Source organism: Molothrus ater, chromosome 26 (assembly GCF_012460135.2).
Source record: "Molothrus ater isolate BHLD 08-10-18 breed brown headed cowbird chromosome 26, BPBGC_Mater_1.1, whole genome shotgun sequence".
In the NCBI taxonomy this organism is placed as follows: Eukaryota; Metazoa; Chordata; class Aves; order Passeriformes; family Icteridae; genus Molothrus; species Molothrus ater.
This window is the reverse complement of record NC_050503.2, coordinates 4965666-4985101: the sequence shown is the minus strand read 5'-3', so window position 1 is coordinate 4985101 and position 19436 is coordinate 4965666. Positions and strand designations below refer to the sequence as shown.

Below are 19436 nucleotides of genomic sequence, written 5' to 3'. Positions count from 1 at the left end.
ATGCAGGGAGGAGCAGAGCCATGGGAATGCTGTGAAAATACGGGACTGGGGGGTCAAGGTGGCTGCAGGGGCATCCATGGGATGGCCCTGGGCATGCGGGGGTGGCAGGAAGCCTTGGAGCAGCCCCGTGCTGGGACAGGCAGGAGGCATCCAGGCCCCACAGGGTTTTTTTTGGCCGAGATCCCTTCCAAATGCCAGCTTGGAATTCCAGGATTGCTGCTGCTGGTGCTCATCCCATCCTGCCGAGGGGTCCCTGGGATGCTCCCGTGGGACAGGACCCTGGTGATGGAGCTGCTGCTCCTCCCCAGCCAGGAGCTCCCCTCAGAGCATCCCTGCAGCCGAGCCCATCCCTGCTGCTGCACCATTCCTGGCTGGATCCGGCCAGAGCAGGGGTGACTCTGTTTTCCCTCCAGGCCTTGTCCCCAGTCCCTCCCCAGCTCTCCCGGAGCCCCTTCAGGCCCTGCAAGGGGCTCTGAGCTCTCCCTGGATCCTTCCTTTCCCCAGCTGAGCGCCCCCAGCTCTCCCAGAGCAGAGATGCCCCATCCCACACGGAATCCCTTAGGCTGGAGAGGGGAAGAGGCGCCCGCCGGGGTGGCACAGACCTTGGGAGCAGCTGGGAGCAAGGCTGAGCTCTGCCAGGGCTCCCACCTGGGCATCCCACAGAAAATTCCACTCATTCCCTTAAAATTATCAGCCCTTGCTGTGGGCACAACAGAGTCACACAGACCCGAGGAGGCTGGCAGGAGGGGAGAAAAAAAAAATAAAAAAAGGGAAAAAAAAACGCCTGGAAAAGTGTTTCTGTGCACGGCTTCGGTGTCTCCATGGCTACGGGAGCTCCTGGCAGACGTTCCCGGGGAACTCGGACGTGCCGGTGCCAATGGAGACCGCGGGGCTCATCCTCGCCAGGGCAGGTCCCGCTCACATCCCCTGGATCCAAACGAACGCCAGAAGGAGAGAGCGAGAGAGAGCCCGGCCCAGGCCGGGAGGGATGGAGGGAGCCGCGGGTGCAGCGCCCGGCACCTCCTGAAGGAAAACTGAGGATGTGACACCGGGAAAAATGAGGCTGTGATCCCAGGAAAACTGAGCCTGTGTTCCTGGGAAAAATGAGGCTGTGATCCTGGGAAAGCTGAGGCTGTGATCCTGGGAAATCTCAGGCTGTGATCCTGGGAAATCTCAGGCTGTGATCCTGGGAAAGCTGAGGCTGTGATCCCGGGAAATCTCAGGCTGTGACACCGGGAGATCTGAGACTGTGATCCCGGGAAATCTGAGGCTGTGACACCGGGAAAAATGAGGCTGTGATCCCAAGGAAATCTGAGGCTGTGATCCTGGGAAAGCTGAGACTGTGATCCTGGGAAATCTCAGGCTGTGACACCGGGAAATCTGAGACTGTGTTCCCGGGAATGCTGAGGCTGTGATCCCGGGAAAACGGAGCCTGTATTCCCGGCAAAAATGAGGCTGTGTTCCTGGGAAATCTGAGGCTGTGATCTCGGGAAAACTCAGCCGTTGTTCCCGGGAAATCTGACCCTCAATTCCCAGGGAAAGCCGAACCTCTCTCAATTCCCAGGGAATGCTGAGCCTCTCTCATTCCCAGGGAATGCTGAGCCTCTCTCATTCCCAGGGAATGCTGAGCCTCTCTCAGTTCCATGGAATCCTGAGCCTCTCCCAGTCCCAGGGAATCCTGAGCCTCTCTCAGTTCCATGGAATCCTGAGCCTCTCCCAATCCCATGGAATCCTGAGCCTCTTTCATTTCCCAGGGAATGCTGAGCCTCTCCCAGTCCCAGGGAATGCTGAGCCTCTCTCAGTTCCATGGAATCCTGAGCCTCTTTCATTTCCCAGGGAATGCTGAGCCTCTCTCAATTCCCAGGGAATGCTGAGCCTCTCTCAATTCCCAGGAAATGCTGAGCCTCTCTCAGTTCCATGGAATCCTGAGCCTCTCTCAGTTCCATGGAATCCTGAGCCTCTCCCAGTCCCAGGGAAGCTCCGGGCAGGGCTCACAGACCCCGCTGCCATCAGAGCCTGCCTGGGATGTTTGGATCCCTCCTTTCCCAGAGCAAACCTCGCTGGCAGCAAGGATCCATCAAAATCACCGTGGATTTTCAGGGTATTTTAAGAAAATGGTTTCGTGAAGTTTCTGCTGCCTTTGCGTTTAAAAAGGGAGGTATTTTTGGAAGTTTCTCCTTTCCCGTTTCAAAATCTATGTAAATCCTGTCAGATAGTCCCAGTTCCCAATTAGCAGCACTGCAGCAGCCAAGGGAAAATGAATTAAAGCTGGTTTAAAAAGCACCTCAGCTGAAAACATCCCAGGGAAAGGCGAGATGGAGATCAAGGACAGGATAAAATCAATGGATCCATCCCTCAGCCCGTGCTCATCTCCCTCCCGAGGGCTGCTTTGAAATCCAGCCCTTCCAAACCACCCTGGAACCGGGATGGCTGTTAAGGGATGGCACAGAGGGGTTGGATCCCATCCCCCGGGGCATTCCCGGGGTTTTCCAGCCCCGCAGGGACATCCCCCAAGCTCTGTGTGCCCCTTTGGTGACAGCCACCCTTGGCTGCTCAGCGCCGGCTGCCCCATCCCCTCTGGAGCAGGGATGCTGTGCCAGGATCCTGCTCCTGTTGGGTGTCCAGCTGCTGCCAGGGGATCTTTGGAAGCTTTTTCCTTCTGGAAAACAAATCCCTGCAGCCCCAGCCCAGCCCTCAGCGCTGGCATTCGGGATTTTCCTGCTGCTGTTCCCGGCTCCTGAGCCAGGGAATCGGGACTGGCCCAGGAGGACCTGAAACGCCTCCAGTCCCACCCCCTTCCCACCTTCCCCGGCTGCTCAAGCCCCATCCAACACTTGGACACCTCCAGGGATGGGGCAGCCACGGGCAGAACCTTCCCAAGTGGAATTTCCTCCCCGTGGGGAGAAGTGCTCTCTAAGCCTTTGCCTTAATCCAGCTTTTATTTATTTCTTTGAATTGGCAGGAAGAGTCAGAGCCAGAAGGATCCCTCAGTAACTCATCCCTCCACCCAGGCTGACAAAGCCCCCGCTCCTTCCAGCAGCTCCAGGGACAACTCACAGCTCTTGGAGCTGATCTGAGACAGGAGAAGAATCATTTTGGAATCATTCACCACAAAAAAAAAACCCACCCAAAAAAAAAAAAAAAAATCAAACCAAAACCATCTCCGAGGCTTTGGCAGAGGAGCTGAGCTCTGGAGAGGCAGCACAGGAGGCTGCTGCTCCATGGATCTGTCCCAGCTGCCTTCCCAGATGAAAAACACCTCATTCAAAAAATCCTCCCCCCTCTAATGAATTGTTCCTAAACGAGCTTGGTGCTCGGGGCTTGGCTCAGAGCTGTCATTTGGCAGGGATGCTTTGTGTGCTAAAGGCTGGAAAGAAGAGCCCCAGTGCCAGAAAGGCCCAGGGAGGACAATTTCACCTGGCAGCAGGGGCTGCATCCCTAAAAAATGCATTGGAGGGAGGAGGAGAGGAGCAAAGAGCACTGAGGGACCACTGGGGACACCCTGATGGTCCCATCCCATCAAATCCAGCACTGACCTGGGAAAATCCTGAACAAACCCCTCAGGGCAGGGCTGGGTGTGCAAACTCCAGCACTGCAGGATCTGGGACAAGCCCCAAATACCTCGGGGTGACAGTGAGGGATGGCCCAGGGGCAGCTGTGGGACCAGAGAGTCCTGGAATGGCTTGGAATCATCCCAGCCCTTCCCTGAGGGTGGGCAGGCCCTGGGGTGCCCCTGGATCCCTGGCAGTGCCCAAGGCCAGGCTGGAGCTCTGGAGCAGCCTGGGAAGGGCTGGGGGCTGTGGGGGCTCAGAGCCCCCCACGGTGGGATGGGAACAGCCCACGGGATGCAGGAGCAGCTCTGAGTCACCATCCCAGCATCCCCATCCCCATGGCAACCCTGCAGCATCCCGGGCATGGAGCCAGGGGCAGGGCTGGCAGTGCCCTGGGTCCATGGAACCCCCTAGAACCCCCCAGCCCTGTGCACCAGGGCTGGAACAGCCTCCAAGGCCACCAGCACCAGCCCAGCACTGCCAAGGCCAGCACGGGCCCTGTCCCCAAGTGCCACATCCCCATGGCTTTTAAATCCCTCCAGGGCTGGGGACTCCAGCTGTGCCCAGGGCAGCTGTGCCAGGGCTTTACAACCCTTTCCATGAAGGAATTTTCCCAATATCCAACCCAAACCCCCCTGGCACAGCTTGAGGCTGTTCCCTCTTGTCCTGCTGTCCCCTGGCTGTCCCCTCCTGCCAGGAGCTGTGCAGGTCCCCTCTGAGCCTCCTTTGCTCCAGGCTGAGCCCCCTCCCAGCTCCCTCAGCCTCCCCTGGGGCTCCAAACCCTTCCCTGGACTTGCTCCATCCCAGCATTCCAGCCTGGAGCATTCCTTGGGCTGGCTGTGAGCCAAATGTCACCCCCAGCCTGCCCTGGGCGTGACCCACACAGGGAATGTGGCATCCCCAAACCCTGGGGATGCTCCAAGGCCTTGGGCAGCCTCTGCTGCTGGAGCTGTCCCATCCCAGGGAAAAGGGCTCTGGAAGCTCCCAGGGATGTTGAAAGCTGCAGACATTCACAAAAGAGGAACTGGAATTATTCTCTTTAATCACTCTGGCAGGGCAGAGCCGTCCTGCCTCACCCCCAGCACCACAGCAATCCTTGGATTTCCTCTCCAAACCTTTTCCCAAGCTCCCTTTCCATGGGCAGGGGATGCCTCGGCCCTGGCTCAGCTCCCAAACCCCTCCAGAAGCCCAAACCCCACAATTTCTGCTCCCCCTCAGCCATTCCCCCTGCTCTTCCTCCCAGCAGAAAGAAGCTCAAGGAGAGAGTCCCAAACCCCCAAACTGAATGCTGCCACTGGAATCTGAATTTGGGGAATTTTTTTTCCATGATTTGGGGATTTTCAAGCCCCGTTTTTTAGACTGGGGTGAAATGCTGCTGCTCCAGCAGCAAACTGGGGAAGTTCCTGCTCCTGGACCTGGGCTCTGTGCAGGGATGAGGAGCAGACAAGGCCAGGGAGGTGAACAAGGTCTCATTTCCTCCTGGCAATGAGACACAGGATGGGACAGAAAAATCCAGCGTTCCCAAAGCAGCCCCTGCCCTTCCCCTCCTGTCCCACCCCCTCCCCACCACCCCAAGGGATGCAGCTGTGGCTCTCTGTGCCAAGAACCAACCACATTCCCCCTTCCAAGCTGTGGATATACAAATCTCCCTCCTGGATATTCAGATCTCAGCCCCACCCCAGCACCAACCTGAGGATCCAACACCTCCATGTGCAAAGTCCTGGTTGTATTTGGTTTGGGAAAGTGCAAGACACGGCAGGGACACGAGGCTGGGGCCTGGCCAGGAGATTGGCAGCCAGGAGCCCCTCCAAGGCCCTTCCAGGGATCTCCAAGGGTGCCAGCAGGTGGGAATGACAGCTCTGGGGGTTCCCAGCTGCCCAGGAGCCTCTGAGGCACGAGGATGAAGCAGCAGCTGCTCGTCCCAGATGTCCCCGAGCAGGGATTCCCATTCCTCAGGGATTGGGAGCTCTCCCAAATCCCCCAGCTCCCTGTGGGGTTTCCAGGCTGGAGCAGCTTCCAGAGGGTGGGAAGGGCCCAGCCCTGAGCCCAGCCCTGCTCAGAGCACCTGCTCCGTGCTGGAGGAGGAAATGTCCAGCAGCCTCCAGGCCATGTAGGGGTTCAGCTCGTCCTGGTCCCGGCACAGGGCCCACACGTAGAGCATCCTCAGCACCTTGTCCTGGAGACAGAGCTGCTCTCAGGGGCAGGGCAGGCTGCCAGCAGGGACCTGCAGGCTCCTTCCAGCCCCACAACTCAAACTCAGCTCAAATCCTTCCAGTTCCTTCCAGCCCCACAACTCAAACTCAGCTCAAATCCCCCCAGCTCCCTCCAGCCCCACAACTCAAACTCAGCTCAAATCCCCCCAGCTCCTTCCAGCCCCACAACTCAAACCCTTTCAGCTCCTTCCAGCCCCACAACTCAAACTCAGCTCAAATCCTTCCAGCTCCTTCCATCCTCAAAACTCAAACTCAGCTCAAATCTTCCCAGTTCCTCCCAGCCCCACAACTCAAACTCAGCTCAAATCCTTCTACCCTCAAAACTCAAACTCAACTCAAATCCTTCCAGTTCCTTCCAGCCAGAAAATTCAAGCTCAACTCAAATCCTTCCAGCCCCACAACTCAAACTCAACTCAAATCCCCCCAGCTCCTTCCAGCCCCACAACTCAAACTCAGCTCAAATCCCCCCAGCTCCCTCCAGCTCCACAACTCAAACCCTTTCAGCTCCTTCCAGCTCCACAACTCAAACTCAACTCACATCCTTCCAGTTCCTTCCACCCTCAAAACTCACATCCTTCCAGTCCCAAAACTCCAATCCTTCCAGCTCCTTCCACCCTCCAAACTCAAACTCAAATCTTTCCAGCTCCTTCCAACCCCAAAACTCAAACTCAAACTCCAATCCTCCCAGCTCCTTCCACCCCCAGACTCTGGGGATTTGAGGTTCCCCTCTCCCCAAACCTCCCTGTGTTCAATATTCCAGCAGCCCCACCCAAGCCCAGGCTCCTGATTAAAGTTGAGCTTTGGGCTCCACTGGAGAATTTCAATTCCTCTCCCTGATTTATTGCAGCCCTGGAGGGATCTGACAGCAAACAGACTTTGATATCCTGTTCAATAATTATCCCATCAATATTTATCTCCCAGGAATGCAGGAGTTTAATGCAGGGAATCACTGGATCAGCTGTTTCTGCCCTGCTTGTGAATCAGCCCACATGGGCCCCAGCATTCAAATGAATCCCATTTTTCCAGCCTGGACCAAAGGCCAGGGCTGCAAAAGCCAATATTTGCTAAATGCCTGTATTAATTACAAGGAAAATGAGCTGCCTGGAGAGAGAAATATAATAATAGTAATGGTAATTATAATATAATATAATATAATATAATATAATATAATATAATATAATATAATATAATATAATATAATATAATATAATATAATATAATATAATATAATATAATATAATAATAAAGATTATTCTATTATATACAATATAATAGAATATAATAGAATATAATATAAATTATAGATAATATATAATTATATACTGTATTATTATTATTATTATTATTATTATTATTATTATTATTATTATTATTATTATTATTATTATTATTATTATTATTATTATTATTATTATTATTATTATTATTATTATTTCCTCCTGGAGAGAGAAATATTTATTCAGGGAATTCCAGGGGCCAGGCTCAGCCTGGAACCAGGAGGGAAAAGCCCCAAAGGAGGCCCAGGGCACTCAGGAGGTGCCAGGGATTTGTCTCCCAGATCATTCCCTGCTCCCCAAGAACCCCACACAGCCTCAGCCCCAGGCAGGGGTGGGAGTTCCCTGGGGGATTTTCATGGAATTAAATTCCTGCATTCTTGGTGGGAGTGTGAGGAGCTAAAAACGTGGATTTGGGGTTTTTTTCATCCAGTGACTCAACCCTGCTCTCACCCTGTTTGCCAGAGGGCTCTGCCCTGCCAGGGAAAGGAAAGGGGGAGGGAAACCCAGCAGGGCCAGCTGGGAATGGGATGGAGCTGGAGCTGCAGTGGGAGACCCCAAACGTGGCCAGATCCCAAACGTGACCCTGACCCCAAACCCCAAACATGTCTCAAACCCCAAACAAATCCCAAACCCCCAAACCTGTCCCAGACCCCAAACCTGTCCCAGACCCCAAACCTGTCCCCACTCACCGGGTCCCCTTCCACCACCTCCCCCAGGTGGTTCTTGATCACCATCACCACCTGGGCCTGGAAGGTGATGATCAGCACAGGCCCCTGCTCCATCATCTTCCCCATGGCCAGCTGTAGGGACAGAACCCCACGGACATCAGCCCAGAACCCCACAGAGATCACCCCATAACCCCATAGAGATCATCCCATAACCCCATGGACATCACCCCATAACCCCATGGACATCACCCCATGGACATCAGCCCAGAACCCCATGGACATCAGCCCATAACCCCATGGACATCACCTCACAACACCATGGACATCAGCCCAGAACCCCACAGAGATCACCCCATAACCCCATGGACATCACCCCACAACCCCATGGACATCACCCCATAACCCCATGGACATCACCCCACAACCCCATGGACATCACCCCATAACCCCATGGACATCACCTCACAATCCCACAGAGATCACCCCATAACCCAATGGACATCATCCAATGGACATCACCCCATGGACATCACCCCATAACCCCATGGACATCACCCTACAAGCCCATGGACATCACCCCACAACCCCACAGAGATCACCCCACAAGCCCATGGACATCACCTCAAAACCCCATGGACATCACCCCATGGACATCACCCCACAACCCCACAGAGATCACCCCTTAACCCCATGGACATCACCCCATCACCCCATGGAGATCACCCCATGGAGATCACCCCATAACCCATGACCCCACTCCTGCAGGCCCAGGGAGCAGCTCCCACACCCCCAGCTCCCCCTGGCTGCTCAATCACATCAATTCCAGGATTCTGGGGTGATGGAAAAGCTGCTTCCGAAAAAAAAAAAACCCAAGTAAAACCTTGGGAACCCAAAGCTTTCCCCAAACTGTTGTGGATTTTTTCATTATTTTCCCAAGCCCATAAATCTGGGAAATGGGAACGAGCTCTGCTCCGTTAGCTCCAATCAGAAAGCAAAATCAAAGACACCCTGCTCTCCAAAAAAACGGAATTTTCTGCAGGAAATGTTTGGAACCAGAACATCCTGAGCTGGAAGGGACCCACAAGGATCAAACAGAGCCTTTTCTGCTGCTTTTAAATCCGTTTTTGCCAGGAAGTTGTTCTGAACCAGACAAAAACTGTACCAGAAACGCTTCAAGGTGGGAACCTTTTTGTTTGCCAGGATTTTTCCCCCCTCTATTCCCAGGCTGTTCCATTAAATATTTAAACACTTTATTCAGTGGAATGCGAGAGGAGTGATAATTCAGCTTTTTTCCTTTTACATTCTCTTTCTGCCCATTGTGGGCAATCTCTTTGCATCCCTATTTCTGTGGGAATGCAGGATGCCATGGAATGCTCTGCTGCTCTTCAGCTCAGGGATTCCTGCCTGTGCTGCCCCAAAAGGAGCCACAGGGACTGAGGACAGCAGGATTTTCCTCTTTTGAAATGTTCCCAAACATTCTGTTTCATCCCTAATAAAGGAAGCAGCGCCAGGACAGGGCTGGGCTGTGTCACAAAGGAATAAATTTATTTTTAGGGTGATTTTCCTGTTCCCTGAGGGAATCTCAACAGCTCAGCCACGCTCCCATGCCTGATCCCAGGGAATGAGCTCCCTGGAGCTGCCCCATCCCAATCCACACTGGAGCTCAATCCACCCAAATAAAAAACAATTTTCCACCCAAACCCAAGCCTAACTCAATTTCCAAGATATTTTAGATATCTTGGATTATCCTGGGATTTTCCCTTCCAGCACTGGGATTTCCCTTCCAGCACTGGGATTTCCCTTCCAGCAATGGGATTTCCCTTCCAGCAATGGGATTTCTCTTCCACACTGGGATTTTCCCTTCTAGCACTGGGATTTCCCTTCCAGCACTGGGATTTTCCCTTCCAGCACTGGGATTTCCCTTCCAGCACTGGGATTTCCCTTCCAGCACTGGGATTTTCCCTTCTAGCACTGGGATTTTCCCTTCCAGCAATGGGATTTTCCCTTTCAGCACTGGGATTTCCCTTCCAGCACTGGGATTTTCCCTTCCAGCACTGGGATTTCCCTTCTAGCACTGGGATTTTCCCTTCCAGCACTGGGATTTCCCTTCTAGCACTGGGATTTTCCCTTCCAGCACTGGGATTTCCCTTCCAGCACTGGGATTTTCCCTTTCAGCACTGGGATTTCTCTTCCACACTGGGATTTTCCCTTTCAGCACTGGGATTTCCCTTCCAGCACTGGGATTTCTCTTCCACACTGGGATTTCCCCTCTAGGAGCAGAAATCCCAAACCCCAGAGTTCAATCCCAGTATTCAGAGCAAAGAAGGTTGGACTGGATGATCCTGGAGGATTTTTTTTTCCAATCCTCCTGATCCTAAAAAGCCCCTCCTGAGCCCAGGACTTGGATTTTTCCCCCATAGGAAGAGCTGGGCAGGGAACTCACGTCGATGTTGTCGATGTCCAGGATCCTGGAGTGGAACTGGAGCCCCAGGGCCTTGGCCTGCTGGATGGGATGGGCCAGCTGGCTGTAGGTCTGAGGGATGAACAAACTTGGGTTGGGAATTGTTTGGGATTGCTCTGTCACCATCAAAGAAAAGTAAAAAAAAAGGGAATTTTTGCTTGGAAAAAAAAAAAACCCATGAGAAAAAGTCACTTTTTTTTTTTTTTTTTGTAAATGTGCTGAAGGAAAGGGTTAAAGAACTGCAGGAAATGCTTTGGGATTCAGAAAAATCCCACTGAAAAATCCCATTTTTACTGGGCAGGATGTGAGGACCTGAGAGCAGCTGAGGGACTCACAGCTGGAGTGAAGAGCAGGAACAGGGAAAAGCAGGGAAAAACTGGGAAAATAAAGGAAAAGCAGGGGGGAAAAACAGGGGGGAAGGCAGGGAAAACCTGGGAAAATAATGGAAAAGCAGGGGAAAAGCAGGGGGAAAAGCAAGGGAAAACAGGGGGAAAAACAGGGGAAAACTGGGAAAATAAAGGAAAAGCAGGGGGGAAAAACAGGGGGAAGAACAGGGAAAAACTGGGGAAAAACAGGGAAAAACTGGGAAAATGAAGGAAAAGCAGTTGGAAAAGCAGGGGGAAAAGCAGGGGAAAAGCAGGGGAAAAGCAGGGGGGAAAAACGGGGAAAAGCAAGGGAAAACAGGGGGAAAAGCAGGGGAAAACTGGGAAAAACAGGGGAAAAGCAAGGGAAAACAGGAGGAAAATGGGGAAAAGCAGGGGGAAAAGCAGGGAAAAACTGGGAAAAACAGGGGAAAAGCAGGGGGAAAACAGGGGGAAAAGCAGGGGGAAAGCAGGGAAAAGCAGGGGGAAAAGCAGGGAAAAACTGGGAAAACTGGGAAAAACAGGGGGAAAACAGGGGGAAAAGCAGGGGGAAACTGGGGAAAAACTGGGGAAAAACTGGGAAAAACTGGGAAAAACTGAGAAAAACTGGGGAAAACTGAGAAAATGAAGGAGTTCAGCGATCAGTTCAGGAGCTCAGCACCCGTGGGATCCATTAAGAGGTTTTATCCCCCAGGTTCTCAGGGATCAGATTCCCATTTCCTCCCCTGGCTTATGTGACTGATTGCTCTGGACTTTGGAGCTTCATCTCCAATTCCAGCTGCCTTGGGAATGTTTGATTTTGGCTTCACAAAGTGCAGTGAAGCTGCTGCTTCCCTCCAGAGCAATCCAAGGTGTCATTCCCAAGGTTGCTGGAAGCAGGGAAGGTTCTTTGCTTTCAGACTGGATTATTGTTACATAGAAAAAAAATAAAAAATAAAAAAAAAGCTGATCAGGATTTATGAAATTGAAAAACTTGGCTCTCCCAGCCCTCTGGTGGTGGGTGGGGAACAGCACTTGGAGAAATTCAGCTCTTGAATTATCTTGGATTGAGAAGAGCAGAATTATTTTGGATTTTACAGCACGATAATTCTGGAGGGATGAGGACCCAAATAAAAGCCCAGCAACACTGGCAGGAATTCCAGGAACTCCCTGAATTCCAAGCCCTCCAAAGAATCCCATTTTCAAGGGAGAATCCCAAGTTTTGGGGAGGTTTTTAGGAGCTTCACTCACGGCCTCATAGCACCAGTCCTTGAGGATGTCGAGCTCCCCCGAGATCAGAGCCTGAGGGGGAAACCAGAACATTTTAAAGAAAGAAACATTTTAAAGCTCCTCCTATATCAAAGGAAATCAAACAGAACATTTTAAAGCTCCTCCTATATCAAAGTGGGACCAAACAGCCCTTCCAGCCTTAAATCCCACATTTTGTGGGACTCTGGGGGGAAATTGGAGCTGCAAAAGGGGAAGAGCAAAAAGGATTTCTATAAAAACACAGGAGCTGAGGCCAAGGGACATAAACCTTGGGATAATTGAACTCTCTTAAAGCTTCCAGCTGAACCTTCCCATTAAATCTTCCTGTTCAAGCTGCCAGGGAGCCAGCAGAGCTCCCAGTGCTCACAAATCCTGGGATCAAACAGGAGCAGAGCTGCAGTTTCCCACACTGCAAAATTCTGGGCACAGAAGGAACAGAACAATCCCCACGTTTGGCTCCTCAAGCCCCAGTTTTCCAGTCTCTCCTGAATCTCTCTGAACAATTCCTGCTCTATTCCAAATCCCAAATTCCCTCTGTCTTTCCTGCTGCAGTGACAGGGACCCACATCCGTGTACAGTCACATCCCCCATCACTATGAGCCCCTAAAAACCTCAAATTCCAGACATTTCCATGACCACTGAACCGCTGGTCACAACCTGCTGCTCTTCCCAAACCCCAGATCAGAACCCAGGAGCACATCCCAAATTCCTTCCCTTCTCCCTCTGCTATCACCATCTGCTCACCCACTTCCCTCTGATCCCACCTCATTTGCTGTTTTCCAGGCCAGAAAAATAATTATTTTAATTTTTTTAAATTTATATATCTATATTAAAATATACCTAAATTATACATATCTGTAACTATATTACAAATTATAAATTATATATATCTGTAACTATAACTCAATTATATATTAAATACATAATATAATTATGCATAATCAATAATATATCACGATATATAACAATATAAAATATCGATTATTATATATAATTAATATACTATATTGTTATGTATTATATTATTGATTATTTTATAATATATTATTTATAAAACATATTCCCGATATATAGATATATTAACAATATATTAATATAATTTATTATTTTATAATATATATATTTATGCATATTTAATTTAAAGGTTTATAATATATTACAATATAATATATATTTATTTTATACATATATATATATTTATTTTTAATATATTAATATATTAATATATTTATAGATTTATTATCCTATGGTTTCAACCTAAAAGCGGGATCTGATTCCTTTCCCAAGGTCTGTGCAAAGACCTTTCCTGTGCAAAGCTGGAGAAGCAAATCCTGACCCAACTTTTGATTTTAGCAATGCAAAAGTAAAGAAAAAAAACCATTTTCCATGGGGTAATGAAAAGGGGAAATGAAGGGAGCAGTGGCTGCTGGGCACCTCCAGGACGTTGGGGATGATGTCCCGCTCACACTGCTTCAGGAAACGATCCTTGTCAAAGGAGGGATCCACCCTCAGGATCTCCGTCAGCACCTCGGACATCTCGGTCTTGGAGAACAATCCCCCTGCAAAAACAGCCCAGTGGGTGCTGGCACTGCCACCAGCACCTGGACACGGGGACACGGCTCTGGGGACAGACAGACAGGGGGAGGAAAAGGCACAGACAGGGACACAGCTCTGGGGACAGACAGACAGGGGGAGGAAAAGGCACCTGGACACGGGGACACGGCTCTGGGGACAGACAGAGGAGGAAAAGGCAGCTGGACACAGGGACACAGCTCTGGGGACACACAGAGGGAGGAAAAGGCACCTGGACACAGGGACACAGCTCTGGGGACAGACAGAGGGAGGAAAAGGCACCTGGACACAGGGACACAGCTCTGGGGACAGACAGAGGGAGGAAAAGGCACCTGGACACAGGGACACAGCTCTGGGGACAGACAGACAGAGGAGGAAAAGGCACCTGGACACAGGGACACGGCTCTAGGGACACACAGAGGGAGGAAAAGGCACCCGGACACAGGGACACGGCTCTGGGGACACACAGAGGGAGGAAAAGGCACCCGGACACAGGGACACGGCTCTAGGGACACACAGAGGGAGGAAAAGGCACCCGGACACGGGGACACAGCTCTGGGGACAGACAGAGGGAGGAAAAGGCACCTGGACACAGGGACACGGCTCTGGGGACAGACAGAGGGAGGAAAAGGCACCCTGGGAACGACTCCAGCTTTGAAGCTGAAGCTGAGGTTGATCCCAAGGTTTGTCCTCCCATCCCTCACCCAGACAGTGACCCTGGGGTGTCCCTGTCCCTGTACCCACAAGCAGCTCAGGTGTCCCTGTCCCCATGAGCAGACCCAGAGGTGTCCCTGTCCCTGTACCCATGAACAGCTTAGGGAGGTGTCCCTGTACCCATAAGCAATCCCAGGGGGGTGTCCCTGTCCCTGTCCCCATGAGCAGTCCCAAGGGGATGTCCCTGTCCCCATGAGCAGCTCAGGGCTGTCCCTGGGGTGTCCCTGTCCCCATGAGCAGCTCAGGGCTGTCCCTGGGGTGTCCCTGTCCCCATGAGCAGCTCAGGGCTGTCCCTGGGGTGTCCCAGCCCCCATGAGCAGCTCAGGGCTGTCCCTGGGGTGTCCCTGTCCCTGTACCGATGAGGTCGGTGACGCGGTCGGTGACGGCGCGCGACGCTCGGATGAAGGCGTTGTCGCTCTCGTCGTACTTCATCTTCATCTCAAAGAACCCTGCAGGGAACAGATTGCTCAGAGCCCTCCCAGCAGGGCCCAGCCTCTCCTCCATGCCTTTGTTCAGCACCAGGCACCACCTGGGAGTTGGTTTGCTCCCCATTTTATTCCCCAGTTTTCTTCCCATTTTATTCCCCAGTTTTCTCCCCATTTTATTCCCCATTTTCCTCCCCATTTTTCTCCCCATTTTCCTGCAATGTTCTGATCTCTCAGCAACTCCTCCTCTGCTAGCACTCAGATTTAACCCCTCTGGGAATGGTATTTCTCCAATGGAATGAGCAGATTCAGGATCAGTCTCACTTTGAGCAGTGCTCTTTCCATCCCTGGAGGTGGCACTGGGGACCCTGGGGGTGACAAGGTGGGGATCAGGGACAGGTTGGACTCAAAAGGTCCTGGAGGGCTTTTCCAACCTAAATTCTGGGATTGTTTTCAGGACATTTGCAGCAGAAACAGCCTCAGATGCTATCAAAGGTCAGCTTTACATGACAGAAAGATCACAGGATTTTTTTTTTTGTTTTTTAAAAAAGCCTTTCACCAATTTGGAAGTTGTGTGAAACTCCCTCAAATTTTCAGGATTTTCCTTGTTTTAGGCTCCAAGCCCACAGAGAAAAGTGGGAATTTGGGATTTGCTGGGGCTGGAGGCCCAGATGGGAGCAGGGCTGGGAAGGGAACGTGCTCAACTCACTGTTGAAAACCACGTTGTTGTCCTTGAAATCTTTCCACTGCTGGTACCACTTGGAGTCTTTATGCAGCACCATGCCCATGGCTTCCCTAGAGAGGGCAGAAAGCAGGGATAAAATGTGGATATTTGGGAAAAATTAACTTGTAACAAACACAGACAACACCCTGAGGAATATCCCGGCAGCAGTTGGCATCACTGAGGCTGAGACAGCACAGAAATGATGAGCTCAATTACAAGATAAATGATGGCCCCATCAATTATAAATAAATTGCAGCCCCATAAATGATAGCCCCATAAATGATCCACCAGATAAATGAAACACCAGACAAATAAAAGCCCGGATAAATAAAACATTAGATAAACAAAACTCCAGATAAATTAAGCAGCAGACAAATAAAACTCAGCTCAGAGGAGCAAAGCAGCCCAAACAAAAAAAGGAGCTCAGCCTCAGTCCTGCCAGCATCACCCAGCTGCAAGTTAAAACTGAACACAAAACAATGCTCAGCTCAGGATTTCACCTCAGAACATCAAATTTCACCTTTAGAATTTGAAATTTCCAGTTTTGCCCCAGGAAGATCCGGGATCACCCACTCCTGCTGGGAACGTGCTGGAGACCCAGCTGCTCCCACCCCACAGCTCCTGGATTTTAATCCCTGTTTTTTTTTGGTTTTTTTACCTTTTCCATCAAATCACACACAGGAACATCCCCCCCCCAGAGGATCCCCCACGTACTCATTGGCTTCAAACACTCTCTGCTCCTTGTTCCTCTCTCCGGAATATTCCGTCCGCTTCCGCAGCCGCTCCGGGCGCCTGTAGGGACCCGTCTGTCCCAGAACACTCTCATCTATTTCCTTCTTAACAGTTTCCACTCCCTGCAAGGAAAACAGCCCCGTTTCAGCTCCCAGAAGCTGAAAATCCCCATCCTGTGATGCTCTGGGAGAGGCAAAAGGCACTGGGTGGGGCAGGGGCGGGGCAGCCACAGCTTGGCAATAAAACATTGGATATTTTCTGTGTTTCCTGCAAAAAGAGGGATTTGAGGAAGTCAAAATCCCTCTGGAGAGGGACATTTTCCAACCCTGCACTCAGGGAGCTCAGCCCTGCCAGGAGAGGGGTGATTTCAGACCTGCAGGATTTCAGATTTCACCCCAAACCTCCCCAAAAAGGCCCTCCCGAGGTTCTGGGTGCCCCGGGAGCTCGGGGAGCAGCAGGACCTGGGAGATGGCTTTGAAGGCTGCAGTCCTGCCCAGCTTCTCCCCTCCCCTGGTCACAGACTCTGCAGATTGTTTGGCTGTTTTGGCAGCTTCCTCCACCCCCTCCTTGATCTTCCTGCCCAGGTCACTCTTGCTGACCTCGTCCAAACTCTGCAAAGGAAAATGGAAAAGGGAGAGGTCATTGGAGCTCCAGGCTCAGCCCCAGCCCCTCTCCAGCTCTCCTGGAGCTCCTTTAGGCTCTGAGCTCTTCCTGGAGCCTTCTCCTCTCCAGGTGAGCACCCCCAGCTCTCCCCAGAGGGGCTCCAGCCCTGGGAGCAGCTCCAGGGGCTCCTCTGGATTCTCTCCATCCTTATTTTGGCTCCCAAGGTGCAGGTGGGGTCTCCCTCTTCTCCACGCCCCCAAATCCCAGAGGAATCCCTGGCTGGGTCTCCTCTGACCACACCCAATCCATTATTTTATGAATGCCTCTGGTTTTAAAAGCTCCAGGAGCAGCAGCACCTGCCCCCAGCAATGGCAATTCCAGCCCTCCAAAAACCCAACTTCAGCAGAGCTGCCCTGAAGAAAAATCCTTTTACCTCTTTAACCGTCCCTGTTATTTCTTCAAGTTTCTTTTTAATCACTTCTGAGGTCTTCACTGTTTCAGATTCAATGGTTTTCTGGGGGAAGAGAACATTAATCAAGAGACAGAAACTCCTCAAACCCAGCTTGGATGGAGCACAATCCATTAAGGCTGGAATTGAGGGCAGAAAAAGCAACATTTCAGGAGTTCACGGCCTGAGTCAGCAGCAGCTTTGCAAATGATGATGTTCAGAGCTCTCTGAACAATGCAAAAGAAACGTTTGATGCTCAATTTAATGCCTCATTATTTGATCTGCTCAGAAATGCAGCCAAGTGTCTCTGCTGGAAAGACTTTCCACGAGAATCACAAACCCCAAAACATTCCAACAAATAAACATTCGGAGGCACCCATTTAGCACTGAGTGCTCCCAGCCAAGCAGAACTCCTCCTGAAGAGTTCAGCTGCGGGTTTAACGTTCACTCAGAGCAGTAAAAGCTCAACAAACCAGGGAATAACCCAGGGAACAAAGCAGGGAAACCCCAACCACTCACATATTTCCTCCTGGCTTCCCGCAGAGCATCCGACTCCTCCAGCTTTTTTGCTTCATCTCGGAATTTTTTGATGCTTTCCTTCATCTCTTTGTTTTTGGCTAACTCCTGTTTGATGTTCTCCACAAAACCTGAGATGAATCCCTTCCTTCCTCCCGAGGAGGAGCATCTGGACTGGAGAAAACCATTCCATGTTGGAGAATCCCAAGGAATTCCAGCACACAGGACCCAAAAAATCACAAGTTTTGGGCTTGAGGATCACTGGATCACTTTTAGAACGTGTGGAAAACATGGAGCTGCTTGGAAAAGCAGCAGCTGATCCTTCAAAGAGCCACGTGTCCAGTGGATTTCATGGAATCTCAGGATAGTTGGGGTTGAAAGGACCTTAAATCCCACCCAGCTCCACGCCCTGCCATGGGCAGGGACACCTCCCACAACCCCAGGGTGCTCCAAGCCCTGTCCAACCTCAGCTGCCCCAAAAATTCCTTGAGCTCCATTTAAAAAAGTGGAGATTCCCAGCCTGGAACTGGCCCCAAAAATTCCTTGAGCTCCATTTAAAAAGTGGAGATTCCCAGCCTGGAAGTGGCCCCAAAAATTCCTTGAGCTCCATTTAAAAAGTGGAGATTCCCAGCCGGGAAGTGGCCCCAAAAATTCCTTGAGTTCCATTTAAAAAGTGGAAATTCCCAGCCTGGAACTGGCACTTCCCAGAGCCACATCCCCACCCAGCTCAGGACTCTGCTGGGAACACAGCCCGGGGTGGAAATGGAATAAATTCAGGTGGGACCAACCTGAGGGGTGCCCAGGGCAGGGCTGCAGATCCTGAACAGGGCACTCCTGGGGAAGGCAGGGATGGGATAACGCCGGGAGAGCAGCCAGGGGCCACTGAGGAGACATTTCTGCAAGGAAAACAGCACAGCAGGAGCTCAGGGGAGCAGCCAGGAGCTCCCAGCACCCGGATCTGGGACAGCAGCCATGCACGAATCCACCTGGAGCTGAGACGTGAGAAGCACGAGGGGTTTTTTTTCTGGGAAAACTCCTCCCAACCCAGCCTTTCCCAGCTCTGGAGGGTCCCAGAACAAGCCCAGGACGGTTCTGCTGCCCTTGCCGAGGTCAAACCCGCAGATTCTGCTCTGGAAGGGGTCAGGGCTGAGCTCAGGGCAGAATCAGGGAAATCCACATGAAAATCTGAGCTCGCTCACGAGCAGCACCGGGGCAGGAGCCACGGACCGGGGGAGCGGCCGAGCCAAGGCACGAACGGAGCAGAGATCCCGGGGCTCCGGGCACACGGGGCTGATCCCGGCCCCTCCTGCTCAGGGAGCTCCGGGGGCAGCTCACGGCAAAACTGCCCCCATGGAGCCCCGGGAGAGCCCCGGGAGCGGCCCCGGGAGCAGCTCGGGGCACGGGAGCCCCGGGAGAGGCCCCGGGAGCCCGGAATGGTTGGGCTGGAGGAGCCTCGACCTCTCCAAACCCCGGGGTCACGGCCCCGCTGGAGGCTCCATCCCGCCGGGCCGGGCGGCAGCACCGTGCGCGGAACCGGGGCCCGTCCGGCCCGGGTGTCCCCACCGGGAGCGGCCGGCACCGGGGCCCTGAGGGCGGGGAGGGATCGGCGGCTCCGGGCCGGTCCCGCCGCGCCGCTCGCTGTCCCCGCCGGGCCGAGCAGGCCCCGGGGGCCCCGTCCCGCCCGCTCCCGGCCGGTGCCCCCGCGCTCACCCGGCACCCTCCGGCCGCCGCCATCGCCCCGCGCGCCCCGTGACCTCCGCGCGCCGCCGCCGCGCCGTGACGTCACTGCCGCGCGCCGCCCGCGACACGTGGCCGCGAACGGCGGGAGCGGGCGGGAGCCCCGGGGCTGCGAACGGCTCCACCGGGGCTGTCCCCGACCCTCCCCGGCCCCACCGGGGCTGGCCCGGACCCGGCCCGGCCCC

At 52.5% G+C, this 19436-nt stretch overlaps 1 protein-coding gene across 2 annotated transcripts; it reads right to left on the bottom strand.

Annotated features, from left to right (window-relative positions):
- Positions 1-5256: 5256 nt before the first annotated feature.
- TIMM44 (translocase of inner mitochondrial membrane 44) lies at positions 5257-19269 on the bottom strand. 2 transcript variants are annotated; one of them, XM_036399451.2, is made up of 13 exons: positions 19225-19269; positions 18303-18410; positions 17518-17688; positions 16984-17064; positions 16409-16558; positions 15930-16069; positions 15201-15286; positions 14423-14515; positions 13215-13339; positions 11763-11813; positions 10153-10242; positions 7731-7841; positions 5257-5727 (listed from the first exon to the last, which is right to left on the bottom strand). In XM_036399451.2, exons 1-13 carry the CDS (start codon positions 19246-19248, stop codon positions 5608-5610), a joined length of 1350 nt encoding a protein of 449 aa, XP_036255344.2. In that variant the 5' UTR covers positions 19249-19269; the 3' UTR covers positions 5257-5607. The 2 variants fall into 2 exon arrangements, with proteins under 2 accessions (XP_036255344.2, XP_036255345.1); XM_036399452.2 differs by having other exon boundaries at positions 17518-17683.
- Between the last annotated feature and the right edge of the window lie 167 nt (positions 19270-19436).

Bases quoted from the DNA above. Each gene is read 5' to 3' on its own strand.
- TIMM44 (XM_036399451.2), bottom strand. From the start codon at position 19,248: ATGGCGGCGGCCGGAGGGTGCCGG. The intron at 18,411-19,224 runs GTGAGCGCGGGG...TTTTCCTTGCAG, and splicing joins CGGCGGCCGGAGGGTGCCGG to AAATGTCTCCTCAGTGGCCC. The intron at 16,070-16,408 runs GTCCTGCTGCTC...TTTTCCTTGCAG, and splicing joins CCTTCAAAGCCATCTCCCAG to GGAGTGGAAACTGTTAAGAA.